At 39.5% G+C, this 15,840-nt stretch overlaps 1 protein-coding gene across 1 annotated transcript; it reads right to left on the reverse strand.

Annotated features, from left to right (window-relative positions):
* Positions 1–15,199: 15,199 nt before the first annotated feature.
* On the reverse strand, positions 15,200–15,766 carry LOC145113069 (DNA damage-inducible protein 1-like). Its single transcript, XM_079049170.1, has one exon. It carries the CDS (start codon positions 15,764–15,766, stop codon positions 15,200–15,202), a length of 567 nt encoding a protein of 188 aa, XP_078905296.1.
* Between the last annotated feature and the right edge of the window lie 74 nt (positions 15,767–15,840).

Raw genomic sequence — 15,840 nt, forward strand, 5'->3', positions numbered from 1 at the left:
GTAGAGACTAAGCTTCTTCCATAACTTTCGTATACGAGCTTCGTTTTTGAATTTATTTATGTCCACGCGTAGGTAAAAATAAAATCTACAACTTTCCTTTTTACTCCGTCGGCTAATTCTCGACTGATCTTAAATTTAACAGTAGGAGGTGATTACACTGTTAAATGTCCGCGTAAAATTCATAACTTTTACATACGGAATCCGTTTTCGTCTGTCTTTTTGTCGCTGAGTTCCTATTAATGAGATATTCAATTCTCATTTAGGTCGCGGTGGCCAAAAACCGCTCGATCTAAAATTTGAATTCTGGGTTGTTCACCTTTATGCCAAATCTTAGAAAAATTATAACTTGCTCATACGAAGTCAGATTTGGGCGTTCTTTTTATGCACACTCTCGGTTTAACGTATACTACGACTTTTGTTTAGATCACTAAGGCCAAAAGGTCTTGTATCGTAAATTCACTATTTACGTCGCGCCGTGTCGTGCTGGTTTTGCCGAAAAACTTCAACGGGCCATAACTTCTTTGTTATAACTCGGATTTCGGCGTTATTTATATGTACGGAACCCTTGTAGCATATACTACCACTTGGAAAAGATTAATCCTTCTAAATAATCTTCCATCAAAAACTAATTTTTGATGCTTATAGTCTCTAAATTGACTAGCCCGGATCTGCGGGCGTTACAATTATCTCCCCCTTAGGATGATTACGTCCCGGAATCATCAACGAAACAGGGCAGTATAATGAGTCCATACGTTATCTCTTCATCCTAGGTAATAATCGTAACTTCTTTGTTCCTTCGAATGAGTATCTAACTATTGGACTCCTTGACTTCAGGCGGCGCTCGATCTTGCTCCCGTTCTCTGTCTCATGTTAGACCTTTAATCATGACCTTTGATTCAGACTCCTGATCCTTATTGGAGACTCCTTCTTCTTCTTAACAAACTTAAGATAAGTTCTTTTATTACTACAATGGAACGATGTGTCATATTCTAATGACCTATCATCGTATGTTGCAACGCTTAGACTGAGGTCTCTTAGAGTCTTCCAGAACAGACTATACTTTCCTTCATGTTCTAATCTCATCTTAAAAGGTAGAATTTCTAGCTACAAGGAACCGTTGCGATACCTCTATTGATCTCTTTGATTAATTCTTCCGTCTTAAGTCAGGTGCTACATCGAACTTGGTTCTCTGAACCACTTAACATACTCATCGGAGTCGGACTCAATTTGATATGACCACTAGGGTCGGAATAACAATCATCTTCTTAGTCATTACCGAAACAATGGTAATGGCATACATGAACAAAACGGAATCAACTACTAGCTTCTTGGTAACCTTGTGACTTTCCCTGATCCAAGTGTGAGTCCTGTGTTTCCGGTAGTATAGGCCTCTACTACCTTTCACACCTACTCGTACTCGTCCCAAGTATTGCCTCGCAGTTCTCCAAGTCATTATCATAAAAACAATTTTAACACATACGAATGTGTCCAAACAATCATATAATTTTCCCTAGACTCTACTTGGACTTCTTCCATGCGTATCTTCAATCATCAATTTTGCTTCAACTCGGTTGGTGATGGAAATGTCAGACGATGGGATAACTTCATGGATTATACAAAAAAGTCTTTCTTTCTGCTAATCGAAAGTGTACTTCTCCCGTACTAGGCATATTATTTTTTAGATGCATTCTAAAGGAAGGATATCACTCTTAAAATATCTTCCGATAGGTATCATTCAATATCGTAAGCCTTTTCATTTTCTCCATTTGCTCAGTTTGCTATGAGTCCTTATCATGACATACTATACACCAAAGCAGGCGTTCGGCGTATCGAGACGAAAATATAGATAGAGGAAGATTTAGACGCGTATTCCTCCTTATTACTCCAAAAAGTTACATGTCAGTTCTAATATCGTAATTAAACGTTTAGAAACCTGAGCACATAAAATTTCCAGATCTGGTCGGCAACAGACCATAGATCTGATCAAAAGATAGCATAAAGCATTACAAATCATTTAGCACATAAAATCATTTAGGCATCTTCCCTAATTAAGCTAGTGCTTGTGTCTATTTAGGTGTACTTCCTAAAATATATTAGACACACTCCTCACGATCATCGCATAGCATTCTAAGTTTAAGTCTAGAAATAAATCCTTATTCCTAGTTCGCTTAAACTAATGCTCTGATACCAACTGTGACATCCTCATTTTCACGGCCAGAAAAGACCGATTTTCTTTATGCTTTATAAAAATCAGAGTATCTATTTTAATAAAAATGTTGCGGAATTTGTTCCCAGTAAAACATGATAAATACGTTATCAAACGAAGAAAAGTATTTTTATTCATTTTAAAACATTTGGGATGTCATCGTCAATACAGAAACATAAGCATAAACAGAACTTACATTCATTATCACTAGTGATTTATATCTCCTTAAACTCTCAGTGTAATGTGACTTCATATCAACACCTTTGATATAAATAAGCTTGAGTGGGTCAGGTTGGGAAACCCGGTGAGTACATAGGGTTTTCGACCCATAATAATATAACTATATTATATTTAATCATCAAACAATTAACCCACTTACCCATCCCCATTATCTTCCTTATTCTTAAGGATCTACCCTAAGAATCAGCTATTCCTCATTCATTCTATCCTAAATATCATCCAAAGGAATCGGCACGAAGTCTATCGTTGCCATAGTTTACACAACGGGCACTAAGTCTGCATAGTCGTCGGGGTTTAGGCACCAAGTCTGCATGCTCGCAAGGGTTTAGGCACCAAGTCTGCGTGATCACCAGGGTTTAGGCACCAAGTCTGCATGATCACCAGGGTTTAGGCACCAAGTCTGCATGATCGTCAGGGTTTAGGCACCAAGTCTGCATGATCGCCAAGATTCGGGCACTAAGTCTGCATAGTCGACCGGGTTTTAGAGTACACCGGGTGAACACATCGTTCACAACACCTACAGGTTGCGAGCCTGCTAGTGTTCCACTGGACTGTCTAGAATAGTCTGTGGTTGTCATCCATACTCTGTAGATGACGGGTCCAACGCTTGGGTAAAAGGCTTCCCTCATTGTTCACCTCTCACCCTTATCTAGTGGTCTATAGCACCTCTCATCTCATCATCCAACTCATAATTCATCTACCCATGTTTTACCCAACATATTTTGTAGATATAAAATACATATACAGTTTAAATCATTTAAAACATGTATAAAATCGTTCATCCATCATAGATAGCAAGTATACAGATAATACGCACACATAGCACGTAATTTATATAAAATACTTCATATCTATGTGTAAGATGAAAGTAAATATGCACTCACCTGTTAAGGTGGTGATTCTTCACTCGGACAGCACTTCGTTAATCTTAAAACAATTCCATTGACAAAACCTAGTATCATTACCACTAGAGTTTAGTCTAATGTTCAATGAGACTAATTAATAGTCTAGCTACTATTACATTATATAAGAGTTAAACAATACTCTTCACCCACTATGTACAGATAGGGGCCAGACATGAAACACCGGAGGGCAGGATCATTTTGGCATATAGCACTTCTGAATCCAGCAACCCAAGCGGCCCTACAAACTGGATTCCCCGTACCGCGAGTGGTTAAAAAGATATTATAACGACACTTATATAATCCATAATAATGGCCCAAATAATTATTATAAGGTCCTAATAACATTACTATATTTAAATAAAAGCTATATTAAATATAGTATAGGCGTAGCTCACTTACAGCGGGTTTTTATTAAAAACCGGACTTCGCTGGAGCAGTGTTTCCGAGTCGAACGCTTTTCTTCTCGGAGCCTTCGGGCGCTCCGTGGCTTCCTTCTCGTGCTAGGGAGGTTCCCTAGACTTGGGAGGGGTTTAGGGAGGCTAGAGAGAAGTTAGAGAGAGAAAGAAAGGCTTATGGTGTGAAGAAAATATGAAGAGTTCACCCTTTATATATAGGGATTTTATAGTAAAGTAGCCCCTAAGTTTCATACGTATCTTCCGCGTACGAGCTCCGTTTTCTACGTGCTTTATATCCACACGTTGGTATTTACGAGTACTACAACTTTCATTTAGACCCCGTTGGCTAATTCTCATTCTATCTCGGATTTACAAAACTGTATCGAATTCGTCGCGCTCGAAAAGTAGAGACTAAGCTTCTTCCATAACTTTCGTATACGAGCTTCGTTTTTGAATTTATTTATATCCACGCGTAGGTAAAAATAAAATCTACAACTTTCCTTTTTACTCCGTCGGCTAATTCTCGACCGATCTTAAATTTAACAGTAGCAGGTGATTACATTGTTAAATGTCCGCATAAAACTCATAACTTTTACATACGGACTCCGTTTCCGTCTGTCTTTTGTCGTTGAGTTCCTATTAATGATATATTCAATTCTCATTTAGGTCGCGTTGGCCAAAAACCGCTCGACCTAAAATTCGAATTTCGGGTTGTGCACTGCTATGCCAAATCTTAGAAAAATTATAACTTTCTCATACGAAGTGTAACGCCCGGGTTTCGGGGCTAAGCATTTTTAGACGATGTAATAGTCTAGGTCAACTATTGTAACTCTTTTGATGTAATAAAAATGAAATATTTGAGTATTTTGTGAATTTATGTGCTTATTATTTAATTATAAATGTATAATTAATAAAGAATAAAAATAAGCGTCAAAATTAAAATATGAGATAAGCCCGATATCTTTACATAAAGTTGTAGTGGTTGAAACAAGGATTTCGGGAATATAAAGAACGCCGAAATCCGATTTATAACGAAGAAGTTATGACCCGCCGAAGTTTTTACGGCAAAACCGGCACGACACCGGGAAGCGTAAATAGTGAATTTACAATGGAGCGACTTTTAGCCTTAGTGATCTAAACCAAAGTTGTAGTATATGTTAAACCAAGAAAATCCATAAAAAGAACGCCCAAATCTGACTTCGTATGAGGAAGTTATGATTTTTCAAAGTTTCGGCTTAGCAGTGTACAACCCGAAACTCGAATTTTAGTTCGAGCGATTTTTGGCTTACGCGACCTAAATGAGAGTTGAAGATATCATTAATAAGAACTCAACGGTAAAAAGACAGACGAAAACGGAGTCCGTATGAAGGAGTTACGAATTCTTCGCAGTCATTTAGCAGTCTAATCTCCTCCTACTCTTAAATTTAAGATCGGCCGAGAATTAGCCGATAGAGTCTAAATGAAAGTAGTGGAGCAGGTAGTGGAGCACTAAGCAAGTAGTGGAGCAGGTAGTGGAGCACTAAGCAATTAGTGGAGCAGGTAGTGGAGCACTAAGCAGGTAGTGGAGCACTAGTGGAGCACCCAGAGCACTATAAATTGAGGCTCGGGGCTGCCTCATTCTTCACACCTTCAACCCATACTTTCACTCTCTATACTCTCTCTATCCATTCAAGCTGAAGCTCTGCCCGCAAGAAGCCCGGTTTTAAGAAAAAACTCGCTGTTTTATCAAGGGATAATTGTTTTTGAGAAAAACCCGCTGTAAGTAAGGTACGCCTACAAAATTTTTAATATAACTTTTAAATAATTATAGTAATGTTATTAGGTCCTTAAAATAATTATTTGGGCTATTATTATTTATATATTGAGTGTTATTTAACGCTTATATAATAATAATAATAGCTAGACTATTAATTAGTCACGGTTAACGTTAAAACTAAACTCTAGTGATATTAATACTAGGTTTTGGTCAAGGAAAAATTGTTTTGAGATAACGAAGTGCTGTTCAAATACCGAGTCACCACCTAATCAGGTGAGTGCATAGTTACTTTCATCTTACACATAGATATGAAGTATTTTATATTAATTACGTGCTATGTGTGCATATTATCTGAATACTTGCTGCCTATACTGATGAAAGATTTTTATACATGTTTTAAATAATTTAAACTGTATATGTATTTTATATCTACAAAAAATGTTGGGGTAAAACATGGGTAGATGTAATAAGACAATGTGTGATAAAATGATGAGAGGCCTCGATGTTGTTGTTATTGATTCTGTCATCTAGCGGAGTATGGATGACGACCACGGACTCTTCTAGACAGTCCAGTGGAACGCTAGCAGGCTCGCAACCTGTAGGTGTTTGTGAACGATGTGTTCACCGGTGTACTCCATCCCCCTCATGGTTGCCTTTAGGACATTTATTGCTGAGGAGACCCCTTGGCATTAGTGTCCATCCCGATATTGATCCTTAGTCTAGGTCCCTTATGATAGGTGTTTTAGGGACGTAATGTGAGGATAACGGGAACGGGTAATCGGGTTATTGTTGATTGATGAAATTAATAAACTTATTTATTGTGGGTTGAAAACCCTATGTGCTCACCAGGCTCCCAAGCCTGACCCACTCAGTTTCTTGTATTACAGGTAGTGACGCACGAGCATAGATATGATGTTTGGGATGAGAGAATTACGGATATAGGCCTGTAGATATGAATAAATGTAGTAAGGCTTATATTGTACTGTTTATGCTTTTGATCTGTATTGAACATGACATCCCGAGGTTTTTAATGAAATACATTTCTACGGAAATGCTTTGATAAATCTTTATCATATTTTATTTTGGGAACAAATTCTGCAACACTTTTATTTAAAATGTTACTCTGATTTTTAAACAAAGCATAAACAAAAATCAGACTTTTCTGGCCGTGAAAATGGGGATGTCACAGTTGGTATCAGAGCATTAGTTTAAGCGAACTAGGAATTTGTAGGATTTCTAGACTTAAACTTAGGATGCTAAGCGATGATTGTGAGGTGTGAGCACTAGCTTATTTTAGGAATTGTGCCTAAAATTCTTTTATGTGCTAAATGATTTATGCCTTATATGCTGTTATTTGTTCGGATCTATGGTCTGTTGCCGACCGGATCTGGAAACCTTATGTGTTTAGGATTCTAAACGTACGACTACGATATTAGAACTAACATGTAAACGTTTCGGAGAGATAAGGATGATTTAAACGTCTATCCCGAATAAAGATCTAAATTCACCTTATTCGGTGTATAGATCAAAATGGCAAGAACCCGCAGTGGAGCTGGAAACGCAAACGAAAACAGGAATCGACCACCTGTAATTGAGCAAATACCTGTTGTAGCTGCAGCACCTGAGCCAGTAACGATGGCTGGTGTACAATTGATGATTCAGGCGATGTTGGATAATCAGATGGAAGAAACTAGACGTCTGCTTCGACAAAATCGTGAAGAACTTTCAATCCAAGTTGAAGAGCCCGAAGTGAATGGAGGGCCATCGGAAGGTGGAAACTTCAGTGGAACCGTTGGTCAAGACAACCCACAAATTGTTAGACAAGGCAATCGTAATGGAGGAAATGATGGAAGAGGATGTAAATACAAGGATTTTATGGCGTCTAAGCCACCGTGTCTATCCGGAAGCCCGACGCCGGTGCAAATTATGGATTGGATCTCCGAAATGGAGACAATGTTTGAAAGTTGCGAATGCAGCAACAGGCAGAAGACCGCTCTTGCGATCCCGTTGTTGAAATCTGGCGTGTTGAGTTGGTGGAAGCTGTTAGCTGATTCTATGCCCAAGGGAGAAGCGAGTAAAATGTCTTGGGAAGATTTTGTGGAACAACTGAAACTGCAATACTGCTCAGAGCAGGACCTATTAGAAATCAATAATGAGTTTCAGAATTTGAAGAAGGGAAAGATGAGCGTTGCTGAATACGCTGCAAGTTTCACGGAGAAAATGAAGCTTATCCCATACCTAGTTCCAACAGAACTCTCAAAGGTCAATAAGTTTGCCCTTGGACTACCAGCGGACTATGGTCCAATGGTTAAGCAAGCAACCACGTTGAAAGCCGCCATCTGGGCTGCCAGAAATGTTGAGACCCAGATCAGGGAGAAAGGTCTGGAAAGGTCAGAGGTTGGTGAGAAGAGGAAGTTTGAAGGACCCTCGGGGTCCAGCAAAAAGGGTAAATTCTCAAAGTCTAGTTCGAAAGGAGGTGGAGGAGGCGAAGTGAAGTGGTGTGACAAGTGCAAGAAGAAGCACTCTGGGAAGTGTGACGGAGGGGTCACTTGTTTCAAATGTGGGAAAGCCTGGGCACTATGCCAATGAATGCACATTCACTAAGAAGGTCTGTTATGAGTGCAACGAGGAGGGGCACATTTCGAGGGACTGCCCGAAGAAGAAGGAAGCAGGAAGACCCAACATTCCACCAAAGCCGAAGGCTAGAGCCTTCCAGATGACACTGGAAGCTGCTAAGGAAGAAGCTGATGTCGCTTCAGGTACCTTTCTCGTAAACAAATTGCCTGCCCAAATTTTATTTGATTCTGGAGCCAACTACTCCTTTATTTCGCATGAATTTGGTAGAAAGCTAGCTTTGCCTGTCGATAGACTAGATAATGCCTTATTAGTCGAAGTTGCTAGTGGCAAGTTTGTACCTGTTAGCCATCGTATGAAAAACATCTTAATTGATTTGAACGGGAATAAGTTTCACGAGGAATTATTGCCTATCGAACTTAACGGTTTCGACATCGTGTTGGGAATGGATTGGCTTAGCACCAATGATGCGGAAATACTGTGCAAAAAGAAGATCGTAAAAGTAAACCCGCCTGGGAAAGAGTCGTTTATGGTGTATGGGGACAAACGCAGGGTAAATTCTGGAATCATTTCTCTAATGAAAGCCAGAAAATGTTTGACCAAGGGATGTACATCATATTTAGCATTCGTGATCGATGCTAAGAAGGAAAAGAAGGTGATACAGAGCATTCCTGTCGTGTGTGATTATCCGGAAGTATTTCCCGAAGATCTTCCCGGATTACCGCCTGATCGACAAGTAGAATTCCGTATTGACTTGTTACCAGGAACGACACCAATAGCAAAAGCACCTTACCGATTAGCACCGACGGAGATGAAGGAGCTAATGATGCAACTTCAGGAGTTATTGGACAAAGGTTTCATTAGACCTAGTTCATCACCCTGGGGAGCTCCGGTGTTATTCGTGAAAAAGAAAGATGGAAGTATGAGAATGTGTATTGATTACAGAGAGCTGAACAAGGCAACAATAAAGAATAGATATACGTTGCCAAGGATTGATGACCTGTTCGATCAACTGCAAGGTTCAAGTTATTTCTCAAAGATCGATCTTAGGTCAGGATATCATCAACTGAAGGTGAGAGATCAGGATATTGAGAAGACTGCGTTCAGAACGAGATATGGACACTACGAGTTCTTGGTTATGTCGTTTGGACTAACTAATGCTCCAGCAGCATTCATGGATCTGATGAACAGGGTTTGTAAACCATTCCTCGATAAATCCGTGATAGTGTTCATAGATGACATTCTCATCTACTCGAAAAGCCAAGAAGAGCATGGTAGACACTTGTAGGAAGTGTTAGAAGTCTTGAAGAAGGAGAAGCTGTATGCTAAATTCTCCAAATGTGATTTTTGGATTCGAGAAGTCCAATTCTTGGGTCACGTGGTCAACCAAGAAGGGATAATGGTCGATCCAGCAAAGATTGAAGCGGTAATGAAGTGGGAACAACCAAAAAGTCCCACGGAGATCCGAAGCTTTTTAGGATTAGCCGGATATTACCGAAGGTTTATCCAAGGATTTTCTTCAATCGCTAGTCCATTAACAGCGTTAACCCACAAAGGAGCTACCTATGCTTGGAGTGATAAGCATAAAGAAGCATTCGAGAAGCTAAAGAAGAAACTATGCGAGGCACCGATACTTTCTCTACCCAATGGAGTTGAAGACTTCGCCGTTTATAGCGATGCGTCTGGTGTTGGGTTGGGTTGTGTTTTGACCCAAAGAGAAAAGGTGATCGCATATGCGTCTCGACAGTTGAAGGAACATGAAAAGAACTACCCGACTCATGACTTGGAGTTGGCGGCGGTAGTTTTCGCTCTAAAAATATGGATGCATTACCTCTATGGCACGAAGTGCAAACTTTTCACCGATCATAAGAGTCTCCAATATCTCTTTAATCAGAAAGAATTGAACATGAGGCAACGACGCTGGCTAGAATTACTCAAGGACTATGACTATGAGATACTTTACCACCCCGGTAAAGCAAACGTTGTCGCTGATGCTCTCAGTCGAAAAGTCAACCTTGAAAGAAAAAGGCCAAGAGCGTTGAGAATAGATATTGTCTCGACCATTGTGGAAAGTATCAGGGAAGCTCAAGAAGAAGCTTCAGAGAAGAGTGACAGAAAAGAAGAACGTTTGGGAAAAACATCAGTGTTCGGTACAAACAGTCAAGGACTAAAGGTATTCCAAGATCAGATTTGGGTACCTAAGACTGGAGGAATAAGAGATCTTCTGATGGAAGAAGCTCACAAGACCATGTACTCGATTCATCCCGGTAGCACTAAAATGTATAGGGACCTAAAACCCTACTACTGGTGGCCGACGATGAAGCTTGACGTTGCGAAGTATGTGGCCGAGTGTGTAATTTGTGCAAGAGTTAAGGCACAACATCAGAAACCATATGGGAGTTTAGAACCCTTGCCTGTACCCATGGGTAAATGGGAAGACATCACCATGGATTTTGTGACTAAACTACCCAGGACGAAGAACGGTCACGACATGATTTGGGTGGTCGTGGATCGTTTCACAAAGAGTGCACACTTCATAGCTGCCAATGAAAGGTGGTCTATGGATAAGCTTGCAAATGCTTACGTGAAGGAAATTGTGAGACTTCACGGTGTTCCTCTAACAATTGTATCGGATCGTGATAGTCGTTTCACGTCAAGGTTTTGGAGAAGTCTACAAGAGGAATTGGGTACGAAGTTATGTCTGAGTACAGCTTACCATCCACAGACTGATGGTCAGAGTGAAAGAACGATTCAAACGCTTGAAGATATGTTGAGAGCATGTACCCTCGAGTTCCAAGGTAACTGGGATGAACACTTACCATTGGTAGAATTTTCCTACAACAACAGTTTCCACTCGAGCATCAAGATGGCACCTTATCAAGCTTTGTATGGACAAAGGTGTCGTACGCCTTCTTGTTGGCTTGAGGCTGGCGAAAAGCAGTTTATGGGCCCCGAGATAGTCCATGAGACTGCTGAGAAGCTGAAGGTGATCAGGGAAAGGATGTTAGCAGCTCAGGATCGTCAGAAGAGCTATGCTGACAAGAAAAGACGACCGATGACCTTCGAAGTTGGGGATTCCGTTTTGCTTAAAGTCTCACCGTGGAAAGGACTTATACGATTCGGGAAACGAGGAAAGCTGAGTCCAAGGTTTATTGGACCGTTCAAAGTTCTTCAGAAGATTGGGAACCAAGCTTACAAGCTGGAATTGCCCGAAGAACTCGATGGTATTCATAACACCTTCCATGTATGTTATCTGAGGAAATTCACGGGAGAAGTTCCCGACATAATTCCGATCTCGGAGTTAAGAATGGATGAGAATAAGAGGCTAATCGAAGAGCCCGAGGCAATTGTTGACCGTAAGATTAAGAAGTTACGACGCAAGATGGTCGACTTAGTGCTAGTCCGATGGAAACATTCGAATGGGCCGAATCTCACTTGGGAAACAGAGGATGACATGATGAGTCGCTATCCGCATCTGTTTGCTGACGCATGATTCCGGGACGGAATCATCCTAAGGGGGAGAGAATTGTAACGCCCGGGTTTCGGGGCTAAGCATTTTTAGACGATGTAATAGTCTAGGTCAACTATTGTAACTCTTTTGATGTAATAAAAATGAAATATTTGAGTATTTTGTGAATTTATGTGCTTATTATTTAATTATAAATGTATAATTAATAAAGAATAAAAATAAGCGTCAAAATTAAAATATGAGATAAGCCCGATATCTTTACATAAAGTTGTAGTGGTTGAAACAAGGATTTCGGGAATATAAAGAACGCCGAAATCCGATTTATAAGGAAGAAGTTATGACCCGCCGAAGTTTTACGGCAAAACCGGCACGACACCGGGAAGCGTAAATAGTGAATTTACAATGGAGCGACTTTTAGCCTTAGTGATCTAAACCAAAGTTGTAGTATATGTTAAACCAAGAAAATCCATAAAAAGAACGCCCAAATCTGACTTCGTATGAGGAAGTTATGATTTTTCAAAGTTTCGGCTTAGCAGTGTACAACCCGAAACTCGAATTTTAGTTCGAGCGATTTTTGGCTTACGCGACCTAAATGAGAGTTGAAGATATCATTAATAAGAACTCAACGGTAAAAAGACAGACGAAAACGGAGTCCGTATGAAGGAGTTACGAATTCTTCGCAGTCATTTAGCAGTCTAATCTCCTCCTACTCTTAAATTTAAGATCGGCCGAGAATTAGCCGATAGAGTCTAAATGAAAGTAGTGGAGCAGGTAGTGGAGCACTAAGCAAGTAGTGGAGCAGGTAGTGGAGCACTAAGCAATTAGTGGAGCAGGTAGTGGAGCACTAAGCAGGTAGTGGAGCACTAGTGGAGCACCCAGAGCACTATAAATTGAGGCTCGGGGCTGCCTCATTCTTCACACCTTCAACCCATACTTTCACTCTCTATACTCTCTCTATCCATTCAAGCTGAAGCTCTGCCCGCAAGAAGCCCGGTTTTAAGAAAAAACTCGCTGTTTTATCAAGGGATAATTGTTTTTGAGAAAAACCCGTTGTAAGTAAGGTACGCCTACAAAATTTTTAATATAACTTTTAAATAATTATAGTAATGTTATTAGGTCCTTAAAATAATTATTTGGGCTATTATTATTTATATATTGAGTGTTATTTAACGCTTATATAATAATAATAATAGCTAGACTATTAATTAGTCACGGTTAACGTTAAAACTAAACTCTAGTGGTATTAATACTAGGTTTTGGTCAAGGAAAAATTGTTTTGAGATAACGAAGTGCTGTTCAAATACCGAGTCACCACCTAATCAGGTGAGTGCATAGTTACTTTCATCTTACACATAGATATGAAGTATTTTATATTAATTACGTGCTATGTGTGCATATTATCTGAATACTTGCTGCCTATACTGATGAAAGATTTTTATACATGTTTTAAATAATTTAAACTGTATATGTATTTTATATCTACAAAAAATGTTGGGGTAAAACATGGGTAGATGTAATAAGACAATGTGTGATAAAATGATGAGAGGCCTCGATGTTGTTGTTATTGATTCTGTCATCTAGCGGAGTATGGATGACGACCACGGACTCTTCTAGACAGTCCAGTGGAACGCTAGCAGGCTCGCAACCTGTAGGTGTTTGTGAACGATGTGTTCACCGGTGTACTCCATCCCCCTCATGGTTGCCTTTAGGACATTTATTGCTGAGGAGACCCCTTGGCATTAGTGTCCATCCCGATATTGATCCTTAGTCTAGGTCCCTTATGATAGGTGTTTTAGGGACGTAATGTGAGGATAACGGGAACGGGTAATCGGGTTATTGTTGATTGATGAAATTAATAAACTTATTTATTGTGGGTTGAAAACCCTATGTGCTCACCAGGCTCCCAAGCCTGACCCACTCAGTTTCTTGTATTACAGGTAGTGGCGCACGAGCATAGATATGATGTTTGGGATGAGAGAATTACGGATATAGGCCTGTAGATATGAATAAATGTAGTAAGGCTTATATTGTACTGTTTATGCTTTTGATCTGTATTGAACATGACATCCCGAGGTTTTTAATGAAATACATTTCTACGGAAATGCTTTGATAAATCTTTATCATATTTTATTTTGGGAACAAATTCCGCAACACTTTTATTTAAAATGTTACTCTGATTTTTAAACAAAGCATAAACAAAAATCGGACTTTTCTGGCCGTGAAAATGGGGATGTCACACGAAGTCATATTTGGGCGATCTTTTTATGCACGCTCTCAGTTTAATGTATACTACGACTTTTGTTTAGATCACTACGGATAAAAATTCTTGTATCGTAAATTCACTATTTACGTCGCGCCGTGTCGTGCCGGTTTTGCCGTAAAACTTCGACGGGCCATAACTTCTTTGTTATAACTCGGATTTCAACGTTCTTTATATGTATGGAACCCTTGTAACATATACTACCACTTGGAAAAGATTAATCCTTCTAAATAATCGTCCATCAAAAACTAATTTTTGATGCTTATAGTCTCTAAATTGACTAGCCCGGATCTGCGGGCGTTATATTATGGCAGCCCTTAGTGTTTGCTGGCAATAGCTCCCCAACCTATCTATGCAGCTGCATTGATGATCTGTTTAAAGGCGGGGTTGATCCAAGCTGGTCGAAATTTGATTCAATCAAATATGAAGCGGTCATCCAAGCCTTCCTTTGGACCATCTGGGGTAATAGAAACGATATTTTTTTCAGTAGCAACACCAAAAGTATCCCAATTTTGGGGTTTGAGGTGAAATAGTTTCTCTAGTTTGTAGTGGGCCTTATTATGTTGGCATGCGCGAAATTGTAAAGATCTAGTGAATCATACAAACATCAAGAACACAAGGAGTAAATAAACACGTTTAAGCTCCATTAGAATAGTAAGAGTACAAGTAAGTTTTGAATATTTTCTCACTAAACTAACTCTCAAATGGGTCTTACAAATTCTTACATAAATGGGAGTCAGTCACTTCTTATTTATAGGAAAGACTCAACCCATTACACATACAAGAGGGTAAGACACATCCAAGGAGAACTTTGCTCCCTAAAATTCTCCCCCTCAAAGTTAGAATTGGATGTCCCAGCTTTAATTTCCAAACGAGCTCGTGCGATCAAGACCAACTCCCCCTCGAAGTAACACCGGTCTTCAAATCCGCAAATGAACCCGAGAAGCTTCAAATACCCATTTCTACATTCTCCCCATTTTTATAATCAACAAGTGACTATAAAACCTATAAGGGATGAGAAGCGTTCGAGGAATAAACTTGACGAATCTCCCCCTCGATGTGTGCCAAAAATGCAACCGCGAAAATCTGGTACGAAAAACAAATACAAAAAGCCTAGAAAATTTTCCAAATTTTGTGAAAAGTTTCGACTTTTGGGTGAGAGTTTCAAGAAATTCGAAATATTTTTCCTCCCCCTCGTCACTGAGATCTTCTTTCCTCGGATTCCACCCTTGGGGTAGTGAATGCAAACACTTCAAAGGTCATTGGATTCGAAGCTCTAGGCTTTGTAAGCTTCACATCTTCTTGTATTTTTAGCTTCTCCCAAGTTCGTAACTCCTCTTCCATCAACTTCTCCAACTACTCAAGCTCATTATCTTCTTCATACTTTTCTTTACTTACTTCGTCCATAAAAAGACATCGTTACTAGATTTTGAAGGTGTGATCTTTTTGTTGACCCTGAATGTTATATCTTCGTCTCCTACTCGTAATCTAAGCTTCGAATTGTAAATATTGACTAAAGCTCTTGTGGTATTGAGTAATGGAAGTCCAAGAATAATAGGCACATCTTCATCCTCTTTCATATCCAAAACAACAAAATCAATTGGTAAAACAAAATTTCCAATTTTCACCAATAAATATTCAACAATGCCTCGAGGATAAGTAACCGATCGATTTGCCATATTCATCGCCATTCTCGTGTTCTTCAATTTCGGTAAGTTAAGCTTTCGGTAGAACAAATATGGCATCATATTGATACTAGCTCCAGAATCTGCCAAAGCATAGGTCTTTGTTGCATTTCCAAACTTACATGGAAAAGTGAGACATCGTGGATCTCCCATCTTGGTTGGTATTCTTTCCATTACAACCGCTAAACGTTGTTTATTAAGAACAACTTTAGAAATCTTTTCTAATTCTTGATGAGTGTTAAGAAGGTCTTGAATAAATTTTGCATATTTGAGCATCTTTACTATGGCTTTGATGAATGGTATGTTAATCGAAATTCCCTTCACTTGTTCGATAAATCTTTTATGCTCTT

This window comes from Lactuca virosa, chromosome 5 (genome assembly GCF_052849685.1).
Source record: "Lactuca virosa cultivar CGN04683 chromosome 5, Lactuca_virosa_CGN04683_v6, whole genome shotgun sequence".
Taxonomy (NCBI): domain Eukaryota; kingdom Viridiplantae; phylum Streptophyta; class Magnoliopsida; order Asterales; family Asteraceae; genus Lactuca; species Lactuca virosa.

What these genes read in the sequence shown, in the direction of transcription:
- LOC145113069 (XM_079049170.1), bottom strand. Translation starts at nt 15,766, where the DNA reads ATGCTCAAATATGCAAAATTTATTCAAGACCTTCTTAACACTCATCAA.